The sequence below is a fragment of the Stenella coeruleoalba genome, assembly GCF_951394435.1.
Source record: "Stenella coeruleoalba genome assembly, chromosome: 10".
Taxonomy (NCBI): Eukaryota; Metazoa; Chordata; class Mammalia; order Artiodactyla; family Delphinidae; genus Stenella; species Stenella coeruleoalba.
In genome coordinates this window covers 39,663,237-39,690,471 of record NC_137156.1, presented here as the reverse complement: position 1 = coordinate 39,690,471, position 27,235 = coordinate 39,663,237, and the positions used below count along the sequence as shown (strand labels likewise).

At 38.1% G+C, this 27,235-nt stretch overlaps 1 protein-coding gene across 3 annotated transcripts in view; it reads right to left on the bottom strand.

The window, feature by feature from the left end:
* Positions 1-228: 228 nt before the first annotated feature.
* The window catches only part of SRPK1 (SRSF protein kinase 1), an 81,791-nt gene continuing 54,784 nt past the window's right edge, over positions 229-27,235 (bottom strand). The window contains exons 7-17 of one of the 3 annotated variants that reach the window (XM_079934928.1): positions 25,763-25,869; positions 24,620-24,785; positions 23,251-23,276; positions 22,610-22,823; positions 21,802-22,221; positions 20,948-21,048; positions 13,670-13,777; positions 9,083-9,152; positions 4,812-4,904; positions 4,411-4,503; positions 229-2,908 (exon numbers count right to left, since the gene is read on the bottom strand). In XM_079934928.1, the coding sequence (XP_079791054.1) occupies positions 2,724-2,908; positions 4,411-4,503; positions 4,812-4,904; positions 9,083-9,152; positions 13,670-13,777; positions 20,948-21,048; positions 21,802-22,221; positions 22,610-22,823; positions 23,251-23,276; positions 24,620-24,785; positions 25,763-25,869 (1,583 nt within the window). In that variant the 3' untranslated portion in view covers positions 229-2,723. The remainder of the gene's footprint in view (positions 2,909-4,410; positions 4,504-4,811; positions 4,905-9,082; positions 9,153-13,669; positions 13,778-20,947; positions 21,049-21,801; positions 22,222-22,609; positions 22,824-23,250; positions 23,277-24,619; positions 24,786-25,762; positions 25,870-27,235) is intronic. The other 2 variants (XM_079934930.1, XM_079934929.1) reach the window with 2 other exon arrangements.

The window sequence follows — 27,235 nt, the reverse complement described above, 5'->3', positions numbered from 1 at the left end:
ACTCTCTGCCCCAGCCATTCCATTTCTAAGAATTTATACTGAGGGGTGAATGAGACAAGTATATGAAAACTTGTGTATAATAGTGGTCATCAGTCCAGTGCCTTTGAGTTCACAAAACTTTTGACATTTTGCACTTTGTGATCTGTGGGGGAAAACCCCCCACAAATACTGCAAAAATGGTATCAAATGTAGGGAATAACAATTTTCTTAGAATTTACCAAAATGTACTTTGTTAAATCCCACCCCACGCCCAATTTAAAGATAGAAGCAAAGCTACAAACCCCCCAAAATGGCATGTGTTTAAGTTACACAGTTTCATGGCATATTTAAATTCAAAAAGCAACTCAACCAATCCTTTCCTCCATTCTGAAGCTAGGTCAGATCAACTTGGGCAACAAATAAACAGAAATCTCCTGGAAACATGTAGGTTATTAAATAATTTGTTTATTGTACTGCATTTACAAAGAAAACAGACAATGCAACCAGTAGAAAGAATAAAAATGTGTTTGGGGTTTTATTTTTTACTGACAGCAAATAGAAATCCTTTAGTGAGATCCTGGCAATTTGACATTATGATTGAGTTCAGGAAAGGTAGATGGGGTGCTTGGAAGATCAAATTCTACAGCTGCCTCTTTCTACGGCTTTTAATTCATCTGGCTCCTTAAGTGATAGAGGAAAAGCCCTTGTTTGGTGGGAAAACATTTCCAAAAAGTTACAGGTTCTCTCTTATTAAAATTTCTCTTCATGTCAGTTGTTAAAACAGGGCCTTCTATTTGTGTGTGTTTGGTTAGTTCACCTTAATGTCATCACCAGAATCCCTGTAATTCCACAATTGTGATTTTACAGCATAGAAAAGAATTCAGTTCTAGTCTGGTATTGCTTTAGATGTATATATCGCTGAAAACCCAAAGTGGATTAGAATTGCTGAAGGATTTTCCCTGCCGTTGTTTGATACAATCTATTTTCTTTATTCTTGATAGGTGCATAGAACAGCCTCACTTCAAATTCTTTCTACAGGAACATGTCTGATTTCAGAACTATCCATCAAGGATCGATGAACGGCTGGCCAGTTATTCAGGGTAATATGTTTACGAGTTAAATGGATTGCATAATTGCACCACTTTTTCCTTTGCCTTTGTTGGTGGATAAATGACAGAATCTAGATTCCAATCTCCTGTAAAGGAAGTCGGCTACCTAACAGTCTCATCGGTGCTTTGCTAGTAGAGCCTCAAGTTGCACCTCCTCGGCTTTCTGTAAATCAGAGTCCTGTAGCCGCTTCTGGAGAATGCTGTAATCCCCAAGGCCCACTTGGTCCGTGCAGAACAAGCAGCTGTGACCCCAATCCTGTCCCTCTTTTGCTTTTCAATATGACCCGAGGAATATATGTAATGTCTAGGGCAAGTCTAGGAGAGGCCCATCCTAAAATAATATTCACAACGCCTTTTCTCATTAAAAAAAAAAAAAAAAAAAGCCTCAAGTACATTTCAATCATCTCAAAATTTAAAACTTACATTATACAAAGGAATAGCAGCAGAGAATGGCTAACCTTAAACCAAACAAAAAGAGAAAAAAACCCCTACAACCCTCAAAATAAACAATAAAAAAAAAGTGCCATCCCACCCCCCTCCCCTTGGTTCTTGTATCCTGGGATTTCATTTAAGACCTGAATGAAGCCTCTGAGAAAATGAGAAAGGCAAAGCCGTAGGGGGAAACTGCTTTAAGGCTGAATTCTGGACAAGGTAAAGAAAAAGCTGTAAATAAAAGTTGGGGACTGTTTGTAAAAGAACCGAGAACTCTAGGACAGTTGCTTCTCAGATGGGAAATCTCTGAAATCCAGTTTTCCTTTCTAGAGTCATCCTGAATTCTTTAGTTATGGGGCAATAAACTCAAGTGCAATGAGTAAAGTGCCAGCCAGGGATTAAAAAACAAAACAAACAGCCAATCAAAGTAACTCTGCTGGTAGGGCACAGAAGAGACATAGGAAAGGACAGTTTGCAGAATATATGTGGTTCTGAAGAAACTACTAGTCAGTGGTTCCATTTTTGTTTCCATCAAAAATCAGACTGAAGATTCGAGGATCTTAGAGTTATTAAAGGATGAAAGGAATTTGACAGTGCTTTGAACAGTGATAAAATGGTACCCAAATACGGTGTTTATACAGCTCATTTAAAAAGATAGCAGTTTAAAAGTCGCAGAAAAAAATGTGAACATAGAAAACAACAGAAACAATCCAGGAAGATGATGCAGCCTGGATACAGCAAGTTTAATATCTCTGCTGTACACAGAAGTAATACCTTTCCCCTTCTCATCCTTATGCTGGCAATAGGATATGCACTAGAAAATTTGACTCTTAGAGTCAGTGAATAAAAGGATGAGCTCATACATCTTCATAGCTCTTTTTAAAAGGATGCTTATAATTTAAAGGATGTCCTAATGGAAAGACAAGGGTACAGGGGTGAGAGGCTGTTTCACATTTTAGTCCATTAGTCTTTGGCTGAGCCCAATCAAGGCCAAATTCACCTAGGATGCCCAATGGCTGTGGGGGGATCTCCACAGGGTCAAATAAGCAAACCCAAATGAACATGTTGGATTCAACAAAAACCAAAAAACACCCTAGAAACCCTTGAAGGAAGAGCTTCACCCTGAAAAGGGAAGAGGGAAATGGTTGGAGGGGAGGGGCAGAGGGCCAGCGTGTGATCTCTGCTGCAGTGCTGGGCTGGGGCTTAGGAGTTGAGCCAAGGGTGCCGGAGACAATCAGCGGCAGTGGCCCTCTTCTCGGGGATCAACTCCAACATGGGCAGTAAGAAATCTGTGAAACCAGCTGCCTCTTCCTGAGACCATTCATACTTCTCCACCAGAACCTCAAAAAGCCCCCAGGGTTTCAGCTTCGTGATGTGTTTCAGGTCACCTAAGGTAAAGAGAGTACAAAAGAAACTGACCAACACTGACAAGTGACAAGATCCTTTTGTGGAAATGCAGGAACTAATCCAGATAGTCTATGAAGAATCAAATTTTGCCATCAGAATCTAATCCTTCTCCATTCACAAAGCACATCTCTTCTCTAATGCATTCCTTGGAAAGAAGAGTCTCCATTTTTCACGAGGGCCTAAAAATTTTAAATAATTTTTTTCTCCACCATTCCAGGATTTTTTGTCCCAATCAAACTGGGCAGGCCTATCAGGAACTAGGTATTCACTAAAATGAATATTAAATGCCTATATACTCAGCATGGTCTCATACAGTGTTCAGAGGCAATTTATCACCACATACCAAGAATAATTTGCTTGTACTCTTTTTTTGGCTCAATAGTTTAGCAAATGTTGCTTCGAAATAAGGCAGTAATTAAAAAACAAAGAGCTAAAACTATGTCAAATGTATAAAAGTAACAAAACTAAAAGAACAAATAAACTTTCAGATACAGCTGCATCACACTCTGTACTATTCTGGAACATTACTTTTTGCCTCCTTGAAACAATGTTTTTTTTAAAAAGACAGTCAATGATTAGTGACTTGTTAAGGTAAATGCTGCTTTAAATTTCTTTTCTTACATGACACGTATTTGAAGTCTCTTCTGTGGGCAGTGAGTGCCTAATTACCTACTTGGTATATGCCATTAATTTGACTTTGCACACAAGGAAGAAACTATGAAGCACTTCATTTTCCTGCCTCAAAGAAAAACATTAAGAAATGTTTCTGAGGATGCCTGCTGTCAAGTGTTGAGAAAGATGGTTTTTCTCAGCACTAATGTAGAGGTTGTGAGGAAAAAGGGAACCATGGAAAAAAGTCCAGACAGTTTTCTAGTCCCTTCTAGGTCAGGGTTTCATACTTAAGCTTTTAAATATATTTAGAATGCATAAGAAATTCGTATTTAAATACGCCAACATATATTATCTAGGCAAAAATTTGAGGTGAGAGTTTTATCTTGTGTTTTCTTCACTAATAAGTGATAACATAACTTACGCAATTCAAAGTATAAAGTTAATTCATATGACTGATGTGTTGAAGTGACTGTGTTAGGTATCACGGACTACAAGGTGAGATGTAGTCCTGCTCTTAAAAAGCTGAAACTACTTGCCCTTTGATAGAACTGCCTCAGCAAAATCTGCCCATTTTTCAGAAGTCCTGTAGTAGGAGTAATCAACCATGTGCCAGCTACTATACACATAATAACGAATTTAATATGAAGTAATCTCCGTTTATAAAGCAGCAAACTGAGGTTGTGTCAAAGGCCACATAAGCAGTGGAGCAGCTGGGCAGTCTAGCTCCAGGGTCTGCTAAGTCACAGCTCAGCATTCAAGGTAGGACCATCCTTCTGTATGTGTTGGGAACACGTACCCAAGCTGTACTTACCTCTTCATTGTTAAACACTTTTGTCCCCTTAATGTCTGGGAACAAACACATTTATTTTACCTTTTTTGGTGAAAAATTCCTTGGAATATTTTCCTGCCACAATGAGCTTGCGAGGCACCTTCCCCAGAAGTTCTATGATCAATGCAATGTGATCTGTATGTTTCAAACATTTCAAGAGGGGGAAAAAAGATATACATAACAGGGGTAACAAATGCAGTTCTAGATATTGGCAGAAAGAGTAGCATGCACACCTCTTTATAAAGCATTTCAGCTTGCTTTCTGTCCTAAATGGGAAGAAGAGGACTCTATCCATCTAATGGAGAATCCAGAAAACCATTAAAAATCAGGTACCCACTCCAGTGGGACTTGAGTGATAAGTAAAAACAATCTTGGTGTGAATGCTCTGCTTCCTGAAGTTGCATCCCTGGGGCCTAGATGAAAACTCATGTTAACAATACTACCTCTGCGATTGAAGAAGTCCTGTGAATATTTCCCACTGAGGGCAAACCGTCTTGGAATTCTGCCTATCAGCTCTATAATGTGCGCAATGTGGTCTAAAATAGAAGGGTAAGAAGAACAGGATCAAGGACAAGCTGTAAAAGAGGTTTTTCTATGAATAGCTTTTTCAAGAACTAGCTGTTTAAAAGTAAGTACAAATAAAACCGAGGATACTCAAGGGAAGCCTGGGAAGGCCAAGAATTATTTCCGGTGGTTTGTCACTTGATAGTAGTTGGCAAGTCCCATTCTGGAGTTTGGAGGCTTATCTATAATATTTTATTTCTATTTTGTCTATATCTAGGTCCAGGTGGGTTTTTCAGCTAAGCTACAAGAGTGTAGCAATATGCTTTAGACATTCTAGGACAGACATTTATTTATAATAGTGCTCTGGGCTTCACAGAGTAATAATATCACTTTAAGAATGTTCATGACAAAGCACTCACATATGATCGAGTTTTCACAATTACCCTGTGAAACAGGCCAAAATTTAATACCCCATTTTAAAGGTGAAAAGTGGAACCTCTGGGAGAACGGCATACTTGAAGCCACAAGGCCAATAAGAGCTAGAACTCAAATGAAAACCCCTATCGTATCATGTCTAGTCCAGATGTTTTTTCGTTTTGTCTGTTTTTTAATTTAAAAAATCACATTATTAAAGAAAAAATGAGCACAAACATTTAAAGTATAGCTACTTGACTATCTTTGGCCACTAAAATGTTTACATCATGTAGTGTCTTGTAACTGTCACAGCAGGCATATGGACTGTGAGCACTGCCAGGGAGGTGGGCAGTCTGCCACCAGCAGACGAGCTTGGGACCAGCCAGCATCCACACCTACAGACAGGTCTATTACCTTTTTCTGCAGGTGACAAAAAGTAAAAATATGAAGAGGCTTTAAAAAGTGATGGCTCCTAGCCACAAAACAGCTTTAAAAATGACTTTAATCCTGTAGTTACAGAATCCAGGTCAAAAGCAATCACTTAAAACTTCCAATAATGTATCTTAGGGTAAAATCATGTGCTAGAGACATACACTTATTTGGGAATTTGTGAAGGTTTCAGGTCACATCTATTTCTCATGTAAAGGACTCAGTGGTGTCATTTTAGAAGAACTTTATGAATTCACTATAACTTTTGGGCAGTTTTTACTGAATTTATGGTTTGGTAACAAGTATTTGGCTGCCAAAAAATTTCTGCCAATTTTAGGCAGGATCTGCAAGTAAATATCTTTGTATAAATTAATTATAAATGAGACTATAATTTGTCTTCCTGTAAACTTCCAAGTAAAGTATTGGTTCTTTTAATATTTTTCCTACCAAGGAATTATTTTTCCCTTAAAATTGTTATATTACTTTAAATTCCAGCAACCTATCTCTGGCTTATCAATTAATCATAAGATTAATATATCTGACAGGCAAAATTATCAACTATTATTCCAAGATTTAGGGTTGTGGAATGTCCCTAATAACAGAGGACATGCTACTTAGGCCCCAGTCTTACCAGGACTTGTAACACTATGCATATACTAGCCAGGGGATAGGGTTTGCTTTTTCCTGCTCCTATGGGCCAAACAGTAGTAATCTGAGGTTTTATCTAAGGGCTGGAATAGGAGGGAATAAATTAGGATATAAATATCTAGGGTAACTGGTTCTCCCTTTTCCCTTACTTGAGTCTTTTCATATACATTTCAATTTTCAGGTTTGGTAGCATAAGATCCTGTACAATGTAATTCTAGCCACTATATGAGTCTGTACCACACACTATTTATAGGGAATCCAGGGAAATAAAGAGAAAAAAGTTAATTACCCTTGCAAACAGATTTGATAGGGCATTTCTAAAACGATGTTAAGTCTACAGCCCCAAACTTATAACCCAGAAAAAAGCAAGCAGATAACAGGGAAAAATCAAGTGTGTACACAGGTAGTAATTACAGTAAAAGGGGCTTATATACAGAAAACATGTCCAAACTGTACCCACTAAAACAGGCATATGGCTATGGTGATTAGTTAGCAGAGCATTTTTCAAACGGTACTTATTAGGAATATCAGCAGGCCTTACTAACATTGCCTTTTGACATCCCAGGGGACCAGTTTGAGAAATAGCACTGTTGGTTCCATAAAGCAGAACCTGATTTCCCCAAGAATCAAGGAAAGCACAGAAAGTAAAAGATATATTTTCTGCATCGGGAGGGTACACTGGTAGTGCTCTCTCAAAGTAATCCCCATTAATCCTGAAAACAAAAGCGCCAAAACTGTATAATAAAGAAGGTAAAACATTCCTTTAATAAAGTTTTCTTATTCACATTATTATTTCATCTAGTTACTTGAATGCCACTATGATTTTTAAAAAATCATCACACATTTAGTTGTCTGCTTTCACAGTCTCTCAGAACATCTGACGCCTTGGGCTTTTCCCACTGGTATTGCAAAATATAAACCAATAATATTTTGTTTTAAAATGGAATCCAAATGTTAGTATCATTTAAAAAGAAAAATACAAAAAAAAAAAAAAAAAAAAAAGAAAAATACAGCTTTAATTTTCAGAAAGGAGAAAAAAGAATGCTGAATGTTGTACAATTTATATAGACAAATAGGATATATTCTCTGCATTCAAGTAGTGTGTATCTGATAAAATCGACTTCCAAATAAAGTTGCAAGCATAACTGGGCAACAAGTTGATGAACAGGCAGATCCAAACTGGGTAAAGAATGAATCACTGATTTACACAGGAAGGAAAATGACTAGATGTTTTATAAGAAACCTGGCAAATATTGGTTTGGCCAAAAGGTTCCTTCGGGTTATGACGTAAGATGGCTCTAGTAGCACTTACGTGTCTTTAACGTCATTCAAAACAATTTTGTTAGATTGTATGTGACAGCTTGTCTTATCAGTGTGTGTTTTAAAAAAAGACTTATCAAAATTGGTGAATTTTTGTGAAAAAAGCAACATTTTTGGCATATTATGCTTTATTATTTCAAGAAAGGTTAAAAACACAACTGAAACGCAAAAAAAGATTTGTGCAGTGTATGCAGAAGGTACTGTGACTGACAAATGTGTCAAAAGTGGTTTGCGAAGTTTCATGTTGGAGATTTCTCGCTGGATAATGCTCCACGGTCGGGTAGACCAGTTGAAGTTGATAACGATCAATCGAAACACTGAGAACAATCAATGTTATACCACGCAGGAGACAGCTGACATACTCAAAATATCCAAACCAAGCGCTGAAAATCATCTGCACCAGCTAGGTTATGTTAATCGCTTTGATGTTTGGGTTCCACGTAAGTTAAGCGAAAAAAACCTTCTTGACCGTATTTCTGCATGCGATTTTTCTACTTAAATGTAATGAAAATGTTCCATTTTTAAAACAAATTGTGACGGGCGATGAAAAGTGGATACTGTACAATAATGTGGAACAGAAGAGATCGTGGGGCAAGTGAAATGAACCACCACCAATCACACCAAAGGCTGGTCTTCATCCAAAGACGGTAATGTTGTGTACATGGTGGGATTGGAAGGGTGTCCTCTATTATGAGCTCCTTCCAGAAAACGAAACGATTAATTTCAACAAGTACTGCTCCCAATTAGACCAACTGAAAGCAGCACTTGATGAAAAATGTCCAGAATTAGTCAACAGAAAATGTATAATCTTCCATCAAGATAACGCAAGACCACATGTTTCTCTGATGACCAGGCAAAAAATGTTACAGCTTGGCTGGGAAGTTCTGATTCAACTGCCTTATTCACCAGACATTGCACCTTCAGATTTCCATTTATTTCAATCTTTACAAAATTCTCCTAATGGAAAAAATTTCAATCCCCTGGAAGACACCTGGAACAGTTCTTTACTCAAAAAGATAAAAGTTTTGGGAAAATGGAATTATGAAGTTGCCTGAAAAATGGCAGAAGGTAGTGGAACAAAAGGGTAAGTACGTTGTTCAATAAAGTTCTTGGTGAAAATGAGTCTTTTATTTTTACTTAAAAACTCAAGGCACTTTTTGGCCAACCCAATACAAGTTTTAGTTTAACCAACTGTGGCCTTTTCTCTAATTCTTATGTAGAATTCTTTAATATCTATTATAAAATATCTAGGATACCTAATACTTAACATAAAATATCTTATATTTCTATCTTTTCTGGGACTTATATATACTTAGCACACTAAGAAGACTAAGGCTCTTCAGTACTAGCAAATTACATTAGCCACCGTGCACAGACATCCTTGGTTGAGGGGACTTACCTTCATCTCGAGTGTACTCTTCCCCTGAATGAGGTTCAAATAAATAGTCGCCTGTGGCCAGTTCAAAGGCCTAAGAAAAAGAGGAAAGCTTATGAAAGCATAAAAAAGAAAGACGTTTGGGAAATTTACTGCTATTTGGCTCAATTTTAAGTAATTTTTTCTTCTTGGAAAACCTGCAAATGATTATTTAAAAAATTCTCTAAGATTATTCCTAAAAAGCTTTCCTTTCACACCTGTACCTTAATAAAATGGAGCAGGAAAACTGCAAAAACTCAGTTAATATCAATATGTGGATTATTCCAAGCCCTGTACACCCCAATCCTTCAATCAGTAATTCAGCTCTCTTAAGTTTCTCTTTTTGCTCAGAGAGGGGCATATCTAAGGTGATTCTAAGTTATTAAATTATTAATGAGATAAACATGAATAACTTATAACTTCACATGGCTAGAAATTAACATTCTGTATCTAAAATCAAAACCAAAAAAATTCAGACATTTTTCTACCTATGACTCTTCAGTGTTTGCTAAAAAGTACATTTTTAAAGTTTTGCTTTGGAAAAGCACTGTCCCAGATAGAGAGTCCCCAATTCCTAGGTCTACAGAAAAAGATTAAGTATAAATGGAGTCAGGAGCTACTCATATTGACCAGCAGGTTAGCAACCACCAACCAGGAAAAGGCACAAGTCCCCTATAACAAGAAAACGTCTTGTAAACAGTGTTTGAGAGGGACTGAAAAAGTGATTTCCTCAGGAATAAGTGTCAACCAGTACAGAAGGACAGCGTGTGAGTGATGGGGTTGTATTAATTTTTCACTGACTAAAATTAAACCAAGTAATTTAACAGCAGTTTTAAAAAGGACCTTATTGATATAAAAAGTATAGTTATAAGTCAACTGCTAGCCATGGGTCAGTTTTGGTTGACTCAATGGTACTAACCAGCCCAGACAATCTCAAGAACTGTGGAGTGGATTAGGTGGGGCACATTCTCAATTCAGACCCATGTCTATCTAGGTCTTGGTGGTTTGCCAGTGTTACGATAGAATAGCCTTTCTCAAAAAATGTATAACTTGGGCTGTACCACTACCCAGAGCAAGGCCACAAAAGCAGAAGTTTCAGGATTGTCTCTAAAATGTCAGAGATGCTGTGGCTTCTTGCTAGGCATAGCTTGTTTTACATGCTAGCAGTTTGTTATGAAACTGAACTACACTGATAGAACAGATACCTGTTTCACCCTCTAATTATCCTGAGGTTTACGGTCTCAAAGCAGAACAGAAACAATTTGTGATTCTTATTCATCAAAGTCTGTCAGTCTCTTCTGAAACCAGTACTTTAATTTTTCCATCTCATAGTAGGGGATTCAGTGAAGATATTAAAGCTAAAAAAAAAAAGTAGATAGTTTTCTAAAAGTTTAAAATATTCTAAAATTTTCCACCTAGATACTTACAACTCGTTACCTAAAGTTCTCTAAAAGAACTTTATTTTTGGAACATAAGGTAGTTGCTAGTAGTTACAATTTTATAAATAAGATAACAGTAAAAAAACCAAACCAAACCGAAAGATCACAACATCAGAAATGAAAACTAGTAGAAACTCTAGATTACAAAACACCTAGTTAAACATCTTTCCTTTACAGATGAGAAAACTGACCAGAACAGAAAGGCCAAGTCCATCCTAGAATCCACGGCTCCTGGTGCCCACTCCTGTGCTTGTCTCACACTGACCACAGGGCCTATTTTACGTCAGTCAGGGTCATGCTAACAGACAGAGGCAAAATCAGGGAAGGTATGATAAATCCAGTGTGCTGGTACATCCAGATAATGGAATATTATTCAGTGACAAAAAGGAATGAGCTATCAAGTCATAAAAAGACATGGAGGAACCATAAATGATATTACAAAGTGAAAAAAAGCTAAACTGAATTATACTGTATGATTCTAACTATGACATTCTGGAAAAGGCAAAACTATAGAGACAATAAAAACATCAGTGGTGGCCAGGGGTTGGCAGGGGGTGCAGATGGATGAAGAGACAGAGCACAGAGGATTCTTAGGGCAGTGAAACTATGCTGTATGATACTATGGTAGTAGATACATGTCATTACAAACTTGTCAAAATCCATAGAACGTTTGGAGAATTTTAAAACATCTATTCTTTATTAATTCTTAATGCTCTTCACAGAGCATTCCCTTCTTATAACTTTCCTTCTAACTTTGTAGTCTCAATCACTGAAGTGGCAGGCAATCTCTCAACTTGCCTTTTTACCTCAGAAAGGGTCCCAATCTTTCCATCAATTAATTGTACTAGATGAAGGATGATCCATCTCTCCAGGCACTTCTGATATTCCAAGATTTATTTTTATTCTCTGAGTATGGTGAAATTTAAAGCACGTTTTCTACATCTATTAGCAAAATGAGAGAAATTTGGGGGAACAAATGGGCCTCAAGTTTTCATGATATTGTCTCAAGTCAGGTAAGTGCTTTCCCTCCTTTGGTCAAAAAAATTCCTGCACATGAGCTGGTCCAAAGAGGGGCCAAGGTTAATCCACCCCCCTTTCATCTTTTTTGCCTTTTTGCCTTCTTAAGCCTGACACCGTACATACTATGTTACATAGCAAGCAGGACCTACTGCCCTCAATTAACCCACTACTAAGAACCACATCATAATAAATCAGATGCCACCTACAAACTAGCTGTATTTTGTATGGCGGCATCTCTATCAATTATTTCCTCTACCAACTCAATCCAAATCAGATTCCTCAACACAAAGCTTTAAAGTATGGCAAGAAAGAAGATTTTCTTCCAATGTTCTTTCATCTTGTACACACAATACCAAATCATCTTCAATTTAGACAGCCCTCCCCCTTAAAAGACCACAGACATGCCATAACAAAATAATTTAGAAGGTCATGCCATATTAACAACATGGTTTAAACTTTATTATCTTTGGAAGACAAAGGTTTTCAGGAATGTGGGCGTCAAAGAAATCTATGACACAAAACAGGTTGGGGCTTCTAGTCTGTCCTTTCTCTTTTAAGTTTTCCCCAAAGTTGATTATAAATACTAAATGTTAATTGAAATGACAGTTTAATATGTTTCTGATTTAGTTCACTCATTTGATGGTCCACAAACATTTATTAAGTATTATTGTATACTAAAGAATTTGTTTGATCTTGTTCCTGTTTCCCGGGAGGAAGCCTCTCAACTCTTGGGCTTTCCAAGTGATAAACGCGCCTTTTGTTATTCATGGTGGGCCCCTTCGGACCACACTTAAGTTTATACTGATGAGGTGACTCATAGTGGGCCCCTAGACACAGTTTCAAGAGGGGGGTTGGATATGCCACCAAGTTGGACAAGACCAACTGTGCAATTAGAGGGTTGAGGTTTTGGGCTGAGTGTTGTCAAAACTGACCTCCCAACCTCTCAGGAAGGGAAGGGGGCTGGAGACTGAGTTCAACCACATGACCAATGATTCAATAAATCATGCCCAAGTAACGAAATCTCAGTAAAAATTTTGGGCACCTAAAGCTTGGGTGAACTTCCCTGGTTGGTGATACACACTGACGTACCAGGAAACTGATGTGTCCTAAGAACACAGAAGCTTAACCTTTGGTCCACTCTCAGACCTCACTGTATGCATGTCTTCATTTGGCTGGTCCTGATTTGTAACCTTTATATCAAAACTGAAATGTTTTAGAACTTCCCTGAGTTGTGTGAGTCATTCTAGCAAACTACTGAATCTGAAAGGACAATGGAAACTCCCAATTTGTAGCCAGATGGTCAGGAGGTGCAGGTGGCCTGTGGACCCCAGAGCTTGCAGCTGGTGTCTGAAGTGAGGGTAGTCTTGTGGAAAACTATGCCTTTAATCTGTGAAGTCTGTGACAACTCCAGGAAGTTAGCATTAGCAGTGCATTGCACCCCCTCAAAATGTCCCAGGCCCTGCACCAGACACTTAGCTATACATTATAGACATGGTTCCTGCCAGTACTTAAAATGAGTGGAAGAGAAAAAAGTAAATCCACAATTACAAATTGAAGAGTACACTCCACTTCAGGAAACAATATAATATGTTCCAACATGAGGCTATCTGTGGGAAGTCATTTAATATCAACTAAGTCTGACTACTTGAGTAGTTGCCTGACAAGGTCAAAGCAGCAACTTATGAATCCATGGATGACTGAGCTTCATATCCTGTGAGGTGCAAAGACGGCTGAGTGACTGCTAAACTGTACAGAATGAAGCAGTTTCCAGGGTTTTCCCTAATCTGAAAATAGATCAGAGCTGAGGGCAAGGGTAAGAGTAACTTCTCCTCATCAAAAGCAGCACCGTGTCTGAGCAGTTGTTTTTAGCCGCCCCGCAACCCCAATCTGTAGTAGAAAACATTTGGTTCCTTCACCTAACAGGAATTTGGCAGGAACCGAACGGAATGTCAGATGTTTGTAACTAAGCTTTTAAATTCAGACCTCTCCAGACACAGGATTCAGAGTGCCAGTGATGAGTCAGAAAAAAAATCCTTTTGTTTGTTAATCCACTGGTCTACTGAAATTAGCAAATTACCACGTAACAAGTTAAAGTCAATGGGAAAAACATTACCATGCACGCTGTGCTCCAAATATCAGCAGGGGTATTATAGCCAGATCCTATCAGAACTTCCAAGGAGCGATACTGCCTTGTCTGAATATCTTCAGTGAAATGTTTGTGCTGAGTAAATGAAGAAAGAAACAGTATTTAAAAATTCCTTTATTCTAAGAAGTAACAAGTCATGACTGCTTAATGATGGAGATTAAAATAAGTTCACCGAAGCTTTCCCCAAACCAAAATTCCCATGTGGCTAATTTCTTAAGTATCATTTAGACGTTATTAGCTCCAAACAGCACTTTTCTTTATATGCTGTCTACTCCAAATTATTTCTCTAAACATAAGTCTGAACTTAATATAGATACACAGGTTAGGGAATAACAATCGCTTTTTAAGAAATGGAAAACTATTACCCCAAACAAAAATTAAGTTGTTCATTTGTCTAAAATTAATAACTTGTATTTCAACAAATAAATGATACAAATTTAGGTTCAGTTCAAACTCTTCTTGCTGTGTGCTCATTATAGGAAAATAAAAGATGTAAGTTTCAAGTTTTAAGAACCTTATAAACACCACCTATATAAAGACTTCTTGCTCTCATTCTCTTTTGCCTCCCTTACTCCTCCAAAAATATCAAATACGAATCTTGGGGAAACAGAGACCATGTTAAGCACCATGGGGATGCAATCAGCAAAACGTTTCTTTAACACATGTATGGGAAAGAAAGGGAAAACCTCTTTATAAAAGCAACTTAAGAGACACAGTACCCAGTCTGGCATTCATGGATTTTATTTGGATCTTGTTCTAAACCAACAAAATTAGAGGAATGTTTATGAGATAACTGGCAAAACTGACTGAATATTTGATATTAGTTAACTGTCAACCTTTTTAGGTGTTAACAATGGTGTCATGGTTACCTAAAAGAATCATTTTTTAGAAAGCCATATTTACAAATGAAAATAAGATGCCTGGGATATACTTCAAAATGATCTCGAGTGGGTGTCAGGGTGGGGATATAGGTGAAAAACAGGCAATGAGTTGATAATTGCTGGGTGACACTAGTATAACAGCAGGGGAGATTATTCCACTCTTTACTTTTGTATAGGTTTGAAATTTTCCGTAATAAAAAATAATACAGAAAAAAGAAGCTTCAAATGAGTCATACACAGGAAACAAAATTCAGAAAATATTAAAACATGTAGTGTGAAAGATGATTTTCTAATCCTATTAAAATATTAAAAAACAAACAAACAAAAAAACAAGGAACAGCATTTGTGAACAGGAGAAATTAGGCAGAGAAACCTTCAGGTAGAAAAACCAGCATTGACCAGAGCTCCACAGGGTACTGGACTAAGTTTGCAAAAGAGCAAAAAGTACTTCAGGTGGAGGGAACATCATAAATAAAGGCACAGAAAGACATTTGCTAAAGCCAAACATAGCTAACTGCTAGGTTGAAGAGTTTCAATTTCATTTGGCAGACAAGAGAACACCACTGCACGTTAGTAAACAGGACAGTGTACTGTAAGAAGACTGATAGGACCTCTGAGAACACCATTCCAGTAATCTTCTGGTTTGTGGCCAGATCTAGGCTTAGTAATGAACATCTGAACAATGGCTGTGGAAATAGGGAAGGAAGAGTTAAAACCAAGGACATTCACAGAAAGAATGAGCACAATTTAAAAATTCAATTCAAGTGGGAGACAAGGAGGAAGAGTCAAAAAGAACTCTGTGGTAGAGGCTGTCGACACGGATGGAGAGACTTAGAGAGGGAAGTGGTTTTACAGGAAAACAATGGGTTCAGATACTGAGTTTGAAATGGAAATGTACTGCAGGTGATACAGTTAGAAAAATGAACATGCTGTTCAAGGGAGTTGTCTTTACTCATCATGCCTCACTACTGCCTTACAAATACACTGTAAATGAGGTCAAGAATCAGCAAAAGTAAAGAAGGTGGATTGGAAACATACACATCCACTCACTCCTGAAACTCCACTTTTGTAGCGAATCCAGCGTTAATTTTTTTTTTTTTTTTTTTGCGGTACGCGGACCTCTCACTGTTGTGGCCTCTCCCGTTGCAGAGCACAGGCTCCGGACGCGCAGGCTCAGCGGCCATGGCTCACGGGCCCAGCCGCTCCACGGCATGTGGGATCTTCCCGGACCAGGGCACGAACCCGTGTCCCCTGCATCGGCAGGCGAACTCTCAACCACTGCGCCACCAGGGAAGCCCCAGCGTTATTTTTTTCTTTTCTTTTTTTTTTTTTTGCAGTACGCGGGCCTCTCACCGCTGTGGCCTCTCCCACCGCGGAGCACAGGCTCCGGACACACAGGCCCAGCAGCCACGGCCCACGGTCCCAGCCGCTCGGCGGCACGCGGGATCCTCCCAGACCGGGGCACGAACCCGTGTCCCCTGCATCGGCAGACGGACTCCCAACCACTGCGCCACCAGGGAAGCCCCCCAGCGTTAATTTTTAAAGCATAAACTGACAAAGAGAAGACAAAGGAGTCAGAGCAATACTATTTAGAAGCTGGAAAGCAGAGAGATCACTGGCAAGTGTCTTAATGGATCCAGGAAAGCTGAATAATAAGCCACTGGTGAAAGCGGAGAAGCAGTGTGAGGTATTCCACAGTAGTCCTCCCAAGGCTCAGGATTCGGTGGTATCAGGTATCTCTGGAAGTAGCGGGGAGGGTACTCCAGAAATCTGCTTTAGAATATCTTTTAAAGAAAGAGAGCTCCAGAACACAGGGCATGATGCAGTATAACAGCCTTTCCCTGGCCTGACAGACACTTAGAGGGTTTCTCTGGAGTGGGTAAGACAGTTTCTGGAGGATGCTCGGCATGGTTGAGGGGAGAGTACTATCCTGAAAACAGGGAAATTAAGTGACTACATGTAAATTGCATGTTGAGCCCCAGTTTTCTTGCTTAACTCAGTTTCCAAAACACTAGCAGCCAGGCATTCACTCCCCAGGTAAGAGATCTGAGGAAGACTGCAAGTTTTCTGCAGGAAGTATGACCAGTCCAAGACCCTGACATCTGAGGATGAAAATGAAATAGCTCAGACAAATCATTTTATAGTGAATGACAGTCAACAAGAACCACCCAGGCACAAAGCTTCCAAACAGCTTTCTGGCACTCCACTCATATGGTCAGTTTTTTGTTTAATGATCCTGAACAAAGAAGGCAAGAGACACTATGTAAAGAAGTAGAGGACTTCCCTGATGGCGCAGTGGTTAAGTATCCACTTGCCGATGCAGGCGACATGGGTTCAATCCCTGGTCTGGGAATATCCCACATGCCGTGGAGCAACTAAGCCTGTGCGCCACAACTACTGAGCCTGTGCTCTAGAGCCCATGAGCCACAACTACTGAGCCTACGTGCCTCAACTACTGAAGCCCACACGCCTAGAGCCTGTGCTCTGCAACAAGAGAAGCCACCGCACCACAACAAAGAGTAGCCCCTGTTCACCGCAACTAGACAAAGCCTGCATGCAGCAACGAAGACCCAATTCAGACAAAAAAAAAAAATCAGACACTTGTGAATTACAGGTTGATAAAATGAATATTTAAAAAAAAAAAGAAGAAGAAAATGTCAAAAATGAAAAAATAATCAATATCCTCTCAGAGATAATCAGGGAACCAAAGAACTCTTGGAAAGTAAGGATATAATAGGAGAAATAAGAAAAAATAAGGCTTAAAAGAACAAGCTGAGAAATCTCCCAGAAAATAAGCAAAAAGAAAAATCTAGAAAATAGGAGAGAAAGAAAATGAGAGAACCTGCATAAATCTAACATTTGAATAATGAGATTTCAGAGCTAGAGAATTAAAAAAGAGAAAAAAAATCAAGAAAGAATCAAAACCAAAGAACCAGAGTTTCAATACTGAAAGTGCACACTGGGTCCCTTAGCTAATCGATGAAAACAGACCTCATGAGGCACATCGCTGTGAAATGATCCTGCAGACTTTCACAGGGGAAAAGGCTTCATACAAAGGTCCAAGAATCAGAATGACTTTGGTCTTTTAGCAGCAATAAGACAGGAAACTAGAAAACAATGGAGCAATGACAAACATTCTGAGGGAAAATGATTTTCAACCTAGAATTTTACATGCAGCCAACTGAGTGTAAAAACAGAATAAAGACATTATTAGACATACAAGCATGCCCACTCCCTCAATCACACACACCCTTTCTGAGGAAGCTACTAGAAGTTGTATATACTTCAAACAAACAAACAAAATAGGGAGGGTAGGAGATGCAAGAGGGAGGAGATATGGGGATATATGTATAGGTATAGCTGATTCACTTTGATATAAAGCAGAAACTAATACACCATTGTAAAGCAATTATATTCCAATAAAGATATTAAAACAAGCAAACAAACAACAAACAAACAAAAACCATGATGGAGTAAACCAAGAAAGAAGATCAGAGAGACAGGAAACGGGATATAAAAATAATCTCCAGGACATTTATGAAAGGAAATCCCAAGTGTCAGTGATGCAGCAAGCTACAGGGCAACCCAAGAGATGAACACAAATTAGCAGAGCACAGGTTCCAGGATAGAGCTCTTTAGGAAGAAAAAGTTGAAACAATACCCAAGGTATCCATGTGTATTAAAGTGTAATCATAGCACTGGATCAAAGTGTGGGGTGGAATTAAGTGATAAGTAATACAAAGACAACTAAGCAAATGAAACACAGTGTTAGGCAGAAAGGGAAAAGGAATCATACCACAATATATGCTTAGTTCAGCTGAAGACAGCGTTAGAGTCCTAATAATGTAAACATGGAGTCATTTAGCCAAGTCATATTAAATTGACAAGATAGGGGATAGTTGTAGTGGTAGATAAGTCCTACTTTCGAAAAGGCAGAAATACCTAAAACTGAAAAAAAAGAATTGGAAGCAATATACCCAATTTATTTATTAGCAATGCGAAGGTAAATACCCTCATGTGGGGAGTGACAAATTGGCAAAGGGAGGGGGGACAGACTTTTGAATCAAAATCTATGTAAGTGTCCCTAAACTATATATGCATGTGCATAACTGATGAGCAAAAGTATAATATTTGAAAAAATCAAACTCTTTGAAAATCATGTAAAATTCCATTACCAAATACCACATGCTGCTGTGCTTAAGAGACCAACAAGATGTGAGATTAGACCAAGATCCAGCAGGACAAGGCACCCATGTCCAGTTCACCACTGTCCTAGTGCCCAGGTCAGAATATGTACCAATATATTTGCTGAATGAATAAATGGATGAGAAGAATGTAAAGTCATTTTAGCACAGAGACCCATTAAAAAATGTATATAATAGTTGAAGAGAGAGAGATTAATTCTGTTGTAGTAAAAATGACAGGAAAGACTGCACCCAAATAAAGCAGAGTATGCCAAATGCATACGCAGGCATGAAGGAAGGTGTTCCAAACACAAAGGCAAAGGAGGTTGAAACATGATGTGAGCAGAAAACTGACAAACGTTTGAAGTTTATACCATGTGATATTTGTTACAGAGGCAATATTTTCCTCTGTAATTGTTTTACTTGAATATTTAATGAGCACCTCCTATATATCAGGCACTGATCTAAGTACCATAGATACAGCAGTGAATGAAAAAAATCTCTGCTGTGATGGGACATACATTATAGCGAGAGGGATATTAAACAAACAAATATCTAGTATCAGATTGGGTTAAGTGTTGTGGAGAAAAAAGAATTGAGGGAGGAGAGGAAGAAAAAGAAAATGGGTGTAAAGAGTGGTGGTTTGCTAATTACTGTATGTTAGGTGTTCAGGGGAAGATCTCCCTGGGTAAGATGACATCTCAATAGGAACTTGAAGAAAATGAAGGAGTGAATTATACACATTATCTTGGGAAGAGAATTCCAGGCAGAAGAAATAATAAGTGTTTTTTGCTTGGTGGTGTGTGGGCCATGGTAGGGACTTTGGCACTCATTCTGAAGGAAGCCACCACAAGGTTTTAAGAATATCTGACGTGACTTGCATTTAAAAGGATCACTCTGAGAGCTATGTTGAGAACAGTCAGTAAGAGGGAAGGACAACAGAAGAGAGAAGTGAGGAGGCTAATGTAACTCACCCAGGTGAAAATATATGGTGGCCTGGACTGTCTGGTGGCGTGGTGAAATAATTCTAATTCCTTGAAAAGCTTTTCTACATTTCTATCAGTCAGTGCTAAGCACTGACTTCAGTTTTTCCACAAAGTTATCACAATATTCTAGAATCGATATTGAAAGTGAGATCCTTCTAGGTTATGAACCACTAGATATAGGATGTCATGTGGAATAGGGAATTTGAAGTACAAAAGTAAGCCTAAGACCTATTAAAGTGGATTTTGCCTCAAACTGTCTCCAATATCCCTGTTTACAAAGCATACAGCTCTTTGAATAGTATCATTTATGTGCAAATCATTCTATTGTAGATTTTTTAAAGATATTCATTAAAAATAACACAAAAGGGCTTCCCTGGTGGTGCAGTGGTTGAGAGTCTGCCTGCCGATGCAGGGGACACGGGTTTGTGCCCCGGTCCGGGAGGATCCCACATGCTGCGGAGCGGCTGGGCCCGTGAGCCATGGCCGCTGAGCCTGCACGTCCGGAGCCTGTGCTTCACAACGGGAGAGGCCACAACAGTGAGAGGCCCGCGTACCGCAAAACAAACAAACAAAAAAACCACAAAAAGCATTCTTAACTAGGTAAACAACAGTATTAATATGACACTATACGTCAAAAACCTCCTTTAAAAAAGGTACCCAACTTCTGACTTAGTAATTTCATGTCTAGGACATCCTAAGGTCAACTTCAAAAGACTCATGAGCAAAGATGTTCATCACAAAGAACTGTCAAGAGTATGTAAAGGTTATAGTATACTGGCAAATATCACATAACCAACTGAATTTGATGTAAATTTCTGGTTGACAAAAGTGTTCGAAATATATTAAATGAATTAAAAGGTTACAATTAATAAGTTAGATGCTGATTTTAAAAATAGGGGAAAGTATGAACGTGGGTATTGAGAGTATGAAAGTCAACGAGGATATAGATAAAACAAAACCGGCCAGGAGTTGACATTACTGAATCTGGGTGACAGGTACCTGGAATAGGGGCAGGATCATACCATTCTCTCTACTCGTGTAAATGGTTAAAAGAAAAAGTAAAAAAAAGTTCACTAAAATGTTAACTGGCAATTTGGGTATAGAACTGCAGATGTTTTCTTCTTTTAGCACAACTAAGTCCAAGTTCTCATCTATCCCCAGTCACTTCAAAAGACTGAGACAAGTTTCACTTACCACCCAACAGGCATTTCCAAGATCAGCAATCTTCACTTGGAGCTTTTCTGCATTTTTTGGCTCAAGGGGATTAACAAGAAAATTTCCAGCAGTGGATTTTCCTATAGACAACAGGTATCATCAATAAGACTGTTCAATGAACACAGAAATAACCAAAGGTTAATGAAACTCTACGAAGTAATTCACCCAGGTCCCCAACTGGCAACCTACAATAAATTTTCTAAAATAAACCAAGTAAAGCAACACCCTGACTTCCCAGAATTAAAACCTCTGCCTTCACAGCAACAAGTAAAATGCTGTACACTCACTGTTTAGCCAATAAAAATCAAACTGAGCTACACATTTACACACTGAAGGTGACTTGGACACCTGCTGTAAAGCTATATTTATAACAACAATGGTACTTTTAGTTTAGAAATTCATGAAAAATTTTTTTCTATGTGGTGAATTTAAAAAAATTGTATAGCTGATTTACAACATATTAGTTTCAGGTATAAAACACAGCAACTCAGAATTTTTATAGATTATAATCCATTTAAAGTCACCAAAAAGTAATGCTATATTTCCCTGTGCTGTACAATATATCCCTGTAGCCTATCTATTTTATTATATATGGTAGCTTGTTCCTCTCAATCCCCTACTCCCACCCCTCCTCCTTTCCCTTCCTCCCTCTCCACACTGGTAACCACCTATCATTCTCTATATCTGTGAGTCTGTTTCTGTTTTGCTGAATTCATCTGTTTTATTTTTTAGGTTCCACAGATAAGTGATAACATACATTATTTGTCTTTGTCTGTCTGACTTATTAGAAATTCATGAACATGTTATGCAGGGAAGGAGTCCTAGGGAAGTACCTTTGTTGTCTAGTGGTCCATTATGTTCTTGCTCTTGCTCATCTTCACAGGGTATCTCTGCTCGAATGCTTTCTTGAAGTTGGCTAATGTCCTGTGCACTGAATGACCGGTCTACATTTGATGAAGACTGGCACATCATGGTATCTGACACCTCAGAGGTTACAGGTGTACAGGAGTCTGTTTCTTGAGATGTGCTGCTGTCTCCATTTTGGGAACTTAGAAAACTAGGTTCCTGCTTCAAATTTTGGACATCACAGCCATTAGCATTATGTAGATCCTCTTTAAGCCTCAATGTTTCTTTATTATTGTTCTCAGTATAATTAACGACTTCAATTACTCCATTGCAATTTATTTCTGCTGCACCACCCTCTACACCATGTTCCGTAAGTGTTTGATCCTGGTGAATGGTACTTGACTCTTCTAAGGAACAAAGACAAAAAGGATGTACGTGTATGCATATGCGTGAAAGAACACAAAAAAAATCTCTCCACAAGATTAAAACGTTTTCTAGAACTTATACAGGGTGACATAAAAACATGACTGCACATCTAAAATCTATTTATGAAAGGACAAAGATCTTCTTATTCTTACCCAATTGCTAAATGAGGTCTACGTTGCATATCCTGAGAAAAGTTAGAAATTACATTTGAATATTACCTACCTAACATTTATGACAAATTCTGTATTCTTACTGTATAACGACACCCCCAGAGATGTTGTATATGCATGAAACCACTATATTATAAAACAATGATAAATTAATGTTAAAGTTTGCTATAAAGTAATTTTTGTGATGCTCTATTTATACCAAGTTTTTCTTGGGTCATTTTATTAGGTGGGTTCTCTTTCAAGGGTCTTTCAACAGGACTCTCTGATTCTTCTTGCTTGTTTGGTCTTTTTTGTCCAGGGCCCGACTCTTTCTCCATTTCCTCAATTTCCTGCATTCGCTTCTCTAGTAATTCTGCCTGGCGCTTCTGCTTCTTCTTCAATTTCTTCTTCTTATTCTTTGACATTTTGTCAGCCTGGGCGGAGATTACAAACAGATAAAGCCTTCAGGTGGCTAATCCATTATCCCCAGTTGGAGATAACTGTTAATTTTAATTACTTCCTAGTTAAATTCCACTCTTGTCCTAACATAGCACTTAAGCTTTTCATTAATTTAAAAAATGCAGATACTCTCAAGAAACCAAATTAAAACAAAATTAACAACAAATCTTGGTCCTCTGAACAGTCTGTGGGGCTGGTCCACTCTCATGCTCAAATTTATGGAAACCTCACCAGTACAAACTTGCTGAAGATGCACAGGAATTTATTGGAGAAAATTATAGAAGTGCAGGAATATATTTTTTTTCTGGTTTCCAAACTCTAAATAAACTGTGATCCATAACAGAAGAATCCCTGCCCATTGCCCATAGATCAGAATTAAATATAGAAACACCTTATACTTACTGGTTTAGGCTGGGGTGCAGTACTGACTGAAAAGAAAAGAAAACCAAGTAAGAATCCTTGCATTCAGCAGGCAATATAAACTAAGACACCCTACCAGAATGAAAAGTCTTTCTTGTACAGTTTATATTGTAGAGAGAACTACTGTTTTTAAGCAATTTTGGTAGAAGCAACATTATTTTTTTTAAAAGAACAAACAATGCATACAAAAGTCAACAAACTTAAAATAAATTTTAATAAATTCTTCTCCAGATAGCATCAATATATGCAAAGAACCAAGTCCTCCTTTCTGATTTATATCATTAATGCTGCTAAAAACTCATTCCCATGTACTGCTTAAAACAGAAAAGGATAGGCAACAACCCTCTCATCCCCACCCAGGACTAATTCTTCCCTGTGACACTTGTCAGTTTTAAAAGGAGAGTGGCATCAAAAGCTACAGTAATTTATTACATAGCATGTTATGGATATTAGTTTAGCTTAGGTGGGAGGTAGAATCTTCAGTCTTCCTTAAAAAAAAAAAAATTTTTTTTTTAAATTGTGGTAAGAAACTTGTAATATACAATTTCCCTCTTAACCATCCTTAAGCATACAGTTCAGTAGTGTTAATTTCACACAGTGTAACATTTCTAGAACTTTTTCATTGTGCAAAAATGAAACTATTCCCATTGAACAACTGCCCCTTGCCCCCTTTGTAGGTCTTCTTTTTCAAAGGAAGTCTCTGGATAATTGATATTTCAACTTGAGGATCAAGAGAGTTCCTCAAATATAATTAAACTACGAAAATTAAAATCTGTACCACAAATGGAAAAAAATCATCATAATCATAGTAGCCACCATTTATTTAACGCATAATACTGTGTGGCATACTACTAACTGCTTTAACATGAAATTTAATCCAAGTAACTCCTGCATGAGAAAAAAGAAGTCAAGTCATGTGCCCAAGGTCATTAAATGAATGAAGCAAGGAGTCCAAATAGGTATGTCCACTCCAGTGCTTAAATCCAAGCTCTTACTAGCAATGTTATCTTGCCCCTGCACAGGGATCACTGATTCACATAGGTGAGCATGTATGAACATCAAAAAAGACCATCAAATCACAAGAGAAAACATTTTAACAACAACATGAATCAGCTTTTACAATACACAACATATCTGGACCTAAAAGGCACAGTCTTCTTCTCCTATGGGAATAATACTGAGTATAAAAAGTCCTTTGAAGGCTGGAACTACTTCTTATGTAAGTACTTATTGTATCTTACTGTTAAATGAATTAGTGGTGCTTTACTTTTACTTAACTGTCAGGTAATAGAATAAAAACAAGAACTTCTCTTAACTTCTAATGAAAGTGAAGTCCTCAAAGAAAATATACCTGCAGATCCAGAAGGTGGAGGAGCTCCAGATCGCTGCCATTCTGTTGCTTCTGCAGCCAGCCTCCGGATGTACTGTTCATTCACTGACAACAAGATGTTTTCTGGTTTAATGTCAGTGTGGATGATACGGCACTTGGTGTGTAAATAATCCAGACCCTGTAACACCTGAATGGGAATAGAGCAGTAGACTTGCAAACACAAAATACAAGTCTTTCTGGAGAAGGAAGAAATCACAATGCAACATTTTGAAAAAATAAAAATGATATGGTAGTTTTCTACAAAGAAAGCATTTTTTTTAAAGCACAACAAACTTCCCCAGAAAGATTAATTGTAAACTATGAACAAAGGCAAGAGTTTATTTACAATAAAAAGTTCTTCCAAGTTTTACAAAGCTAATTCTATTTGGAGATATTTATTGATACATTACAGAGACGAAGAATAAACAGTTGACATTGTCCTTTAACTACTGAAATGTAGGTCATGAAAGAGATTTAGGTATCTTTAAATTCAAATTTCCTTGTTGATGAAGAACTGAGGTCTCTTGCTTTCCAGTTTGGAGCTCTGTCCAACAAAACACATTATCTAAACAAACTGTTTGCCCTCTGAAGTATTACCACTTTCCTGATGACAAACTTCTTCACTATATATTGAAAGCTGTTTAGAATATGAGAAAATGCTCATGAATAATGTTATATAAAGAGACGGTAATAATCTGACAATTTTCTATTAATATATAATCAATTTTTGCAACCAGAACTTCTAGATAAGGGCTCCAAATTTCTAAAATCAGGCATTACACTCAGCTCCCCATCTAATAATTATTACAGAAGATGAACCTGGGGGAAAATGATTACACTAAAACATTTAAAAACAGAATAAACACAATAAATAGGGGCTGAATAAATAATTTCAGCAATTAAAAAAACCTAGCTTTAAAAATAAAAATTCTATTGGAAATAGGAAACTCCTGACACTTTAAGAATCTAAAAAAATTACCACATACAAACTATTATGTATAAAATAAATAAGCTACAAGGATATACTGCACAACACAAGGAATATAAGCCAATATTTTATAATAACTATAAATGGAGTATAACCTTAAAAAAAACCCACCACATAGAAAATATTAAGATACATACTTGCTGAATAATTTTTTTGACACAAGGCAAAGGAAGCCCTTGATAATTGGACTTGATGATCCACTTGAGCAGATGATGCCCCAAAACTTCAAACACCATGCAGATATCTAGGAGTTTGTTAAGGAGGAAAAGGGTGACAGAAGAGAAGAAAGGGGGCAAGACAAGCTGTGTTCCACCTCAATGAAATTATTATTGTATTCTTTCAGTATAAAGAATTATAGAGCTTGACTAAAAAAGAAAATGTAGCTGTCAATATTCTGACATTCTAAAGGTTAATTAATGCTTTAGTCACAGAAAATACCCAAAATATGGAAAACTCTGGGGTGCTGGTTTATTAATAAAACTATGCACATTAAAACACTCAGTGATAAAAATAAAAGTGAAACATATACATAAAGTTAGTGAAAGCACTAGGCTTACGGTGTTGATTAGTCTCTTCCCTGATGTCGAAACTAACGTCCAGGGTAACAACGCCTACTCTCATAGTATCAAAGCAAGGAAAAATAAATTTGGCTTTAGCGAAAGAAGACAATGTACCAAAACGAGATAAAAAATGTAAATGTCAACATTTAAAAAAAATAGGAAACTGACTTGCTTTATGCTCTTTACTTTACAACACTAATCTTGATTCTACTGCCACCATGTGTTCTCTTACGTATGAACACCCTAATCACGCCTCATAACAGGAATACTCTTTGGGCATGGTAGTGCCAGGGCTAGGGCACTGCAGGGATTTTAGTCTGAAGATGTTGGTATTTTCGACCTCTAGAAGCTTCTACATAAATTGGAAAGTCAAGACATACATATGTAATAATGATCTAGTGCTCAGACTTTTGTTTCTTCGTTTTTGTTTTTGTTTTGCGGTACGCAGGCCTCTCACTGCTGTGGCCTCTCCTGTTGCGGAGCACAGGTTCCAGACGCGCAGGCTCAGCGGCCATGGCTCACGGGCCCAGACGCTCTGCGGCATGTGGGATCTTCCCGGACCGGAGCATGAACCCCTGTCCCCTGCATCGGCAGGCGGACTCTCAACCACTGCGCCACCAGGGAAGCCCCAGACTTTTGTTTTAAATAAGATTCTCCGCTAAAGGAAAACCTGTACTCCTTAAAGAAATGGCCAAATCCAGGGAAAACCTGGAATACCTTGCTGTGCCAACAGTAAGGGAACACATCAGGAGGAAACAGCAACCAGCTTGAAGAAGCCACTGGCTGGTTAAGAATCCGCCTGCCAATGCAGGGGACATGGGTTCGAGCCCTGGTCCGGAAAGATCCCACATGCCACAGAGCATCTGGGCCCGTGCACCACAACTACTAAGCCTGTGCTCCTAGAGCCCGTGCTCCACAACAAGAGAAGCCACCGCACCTCAACGAAGAGTAGCCCCCGCTTGCCGCAACTAGAGAAAGCCTGTGCACAGCAATGAAGACCCAACGCAACCAATAAATAAATAAAATAAATCTATTTTTTTAAAAAAGAAG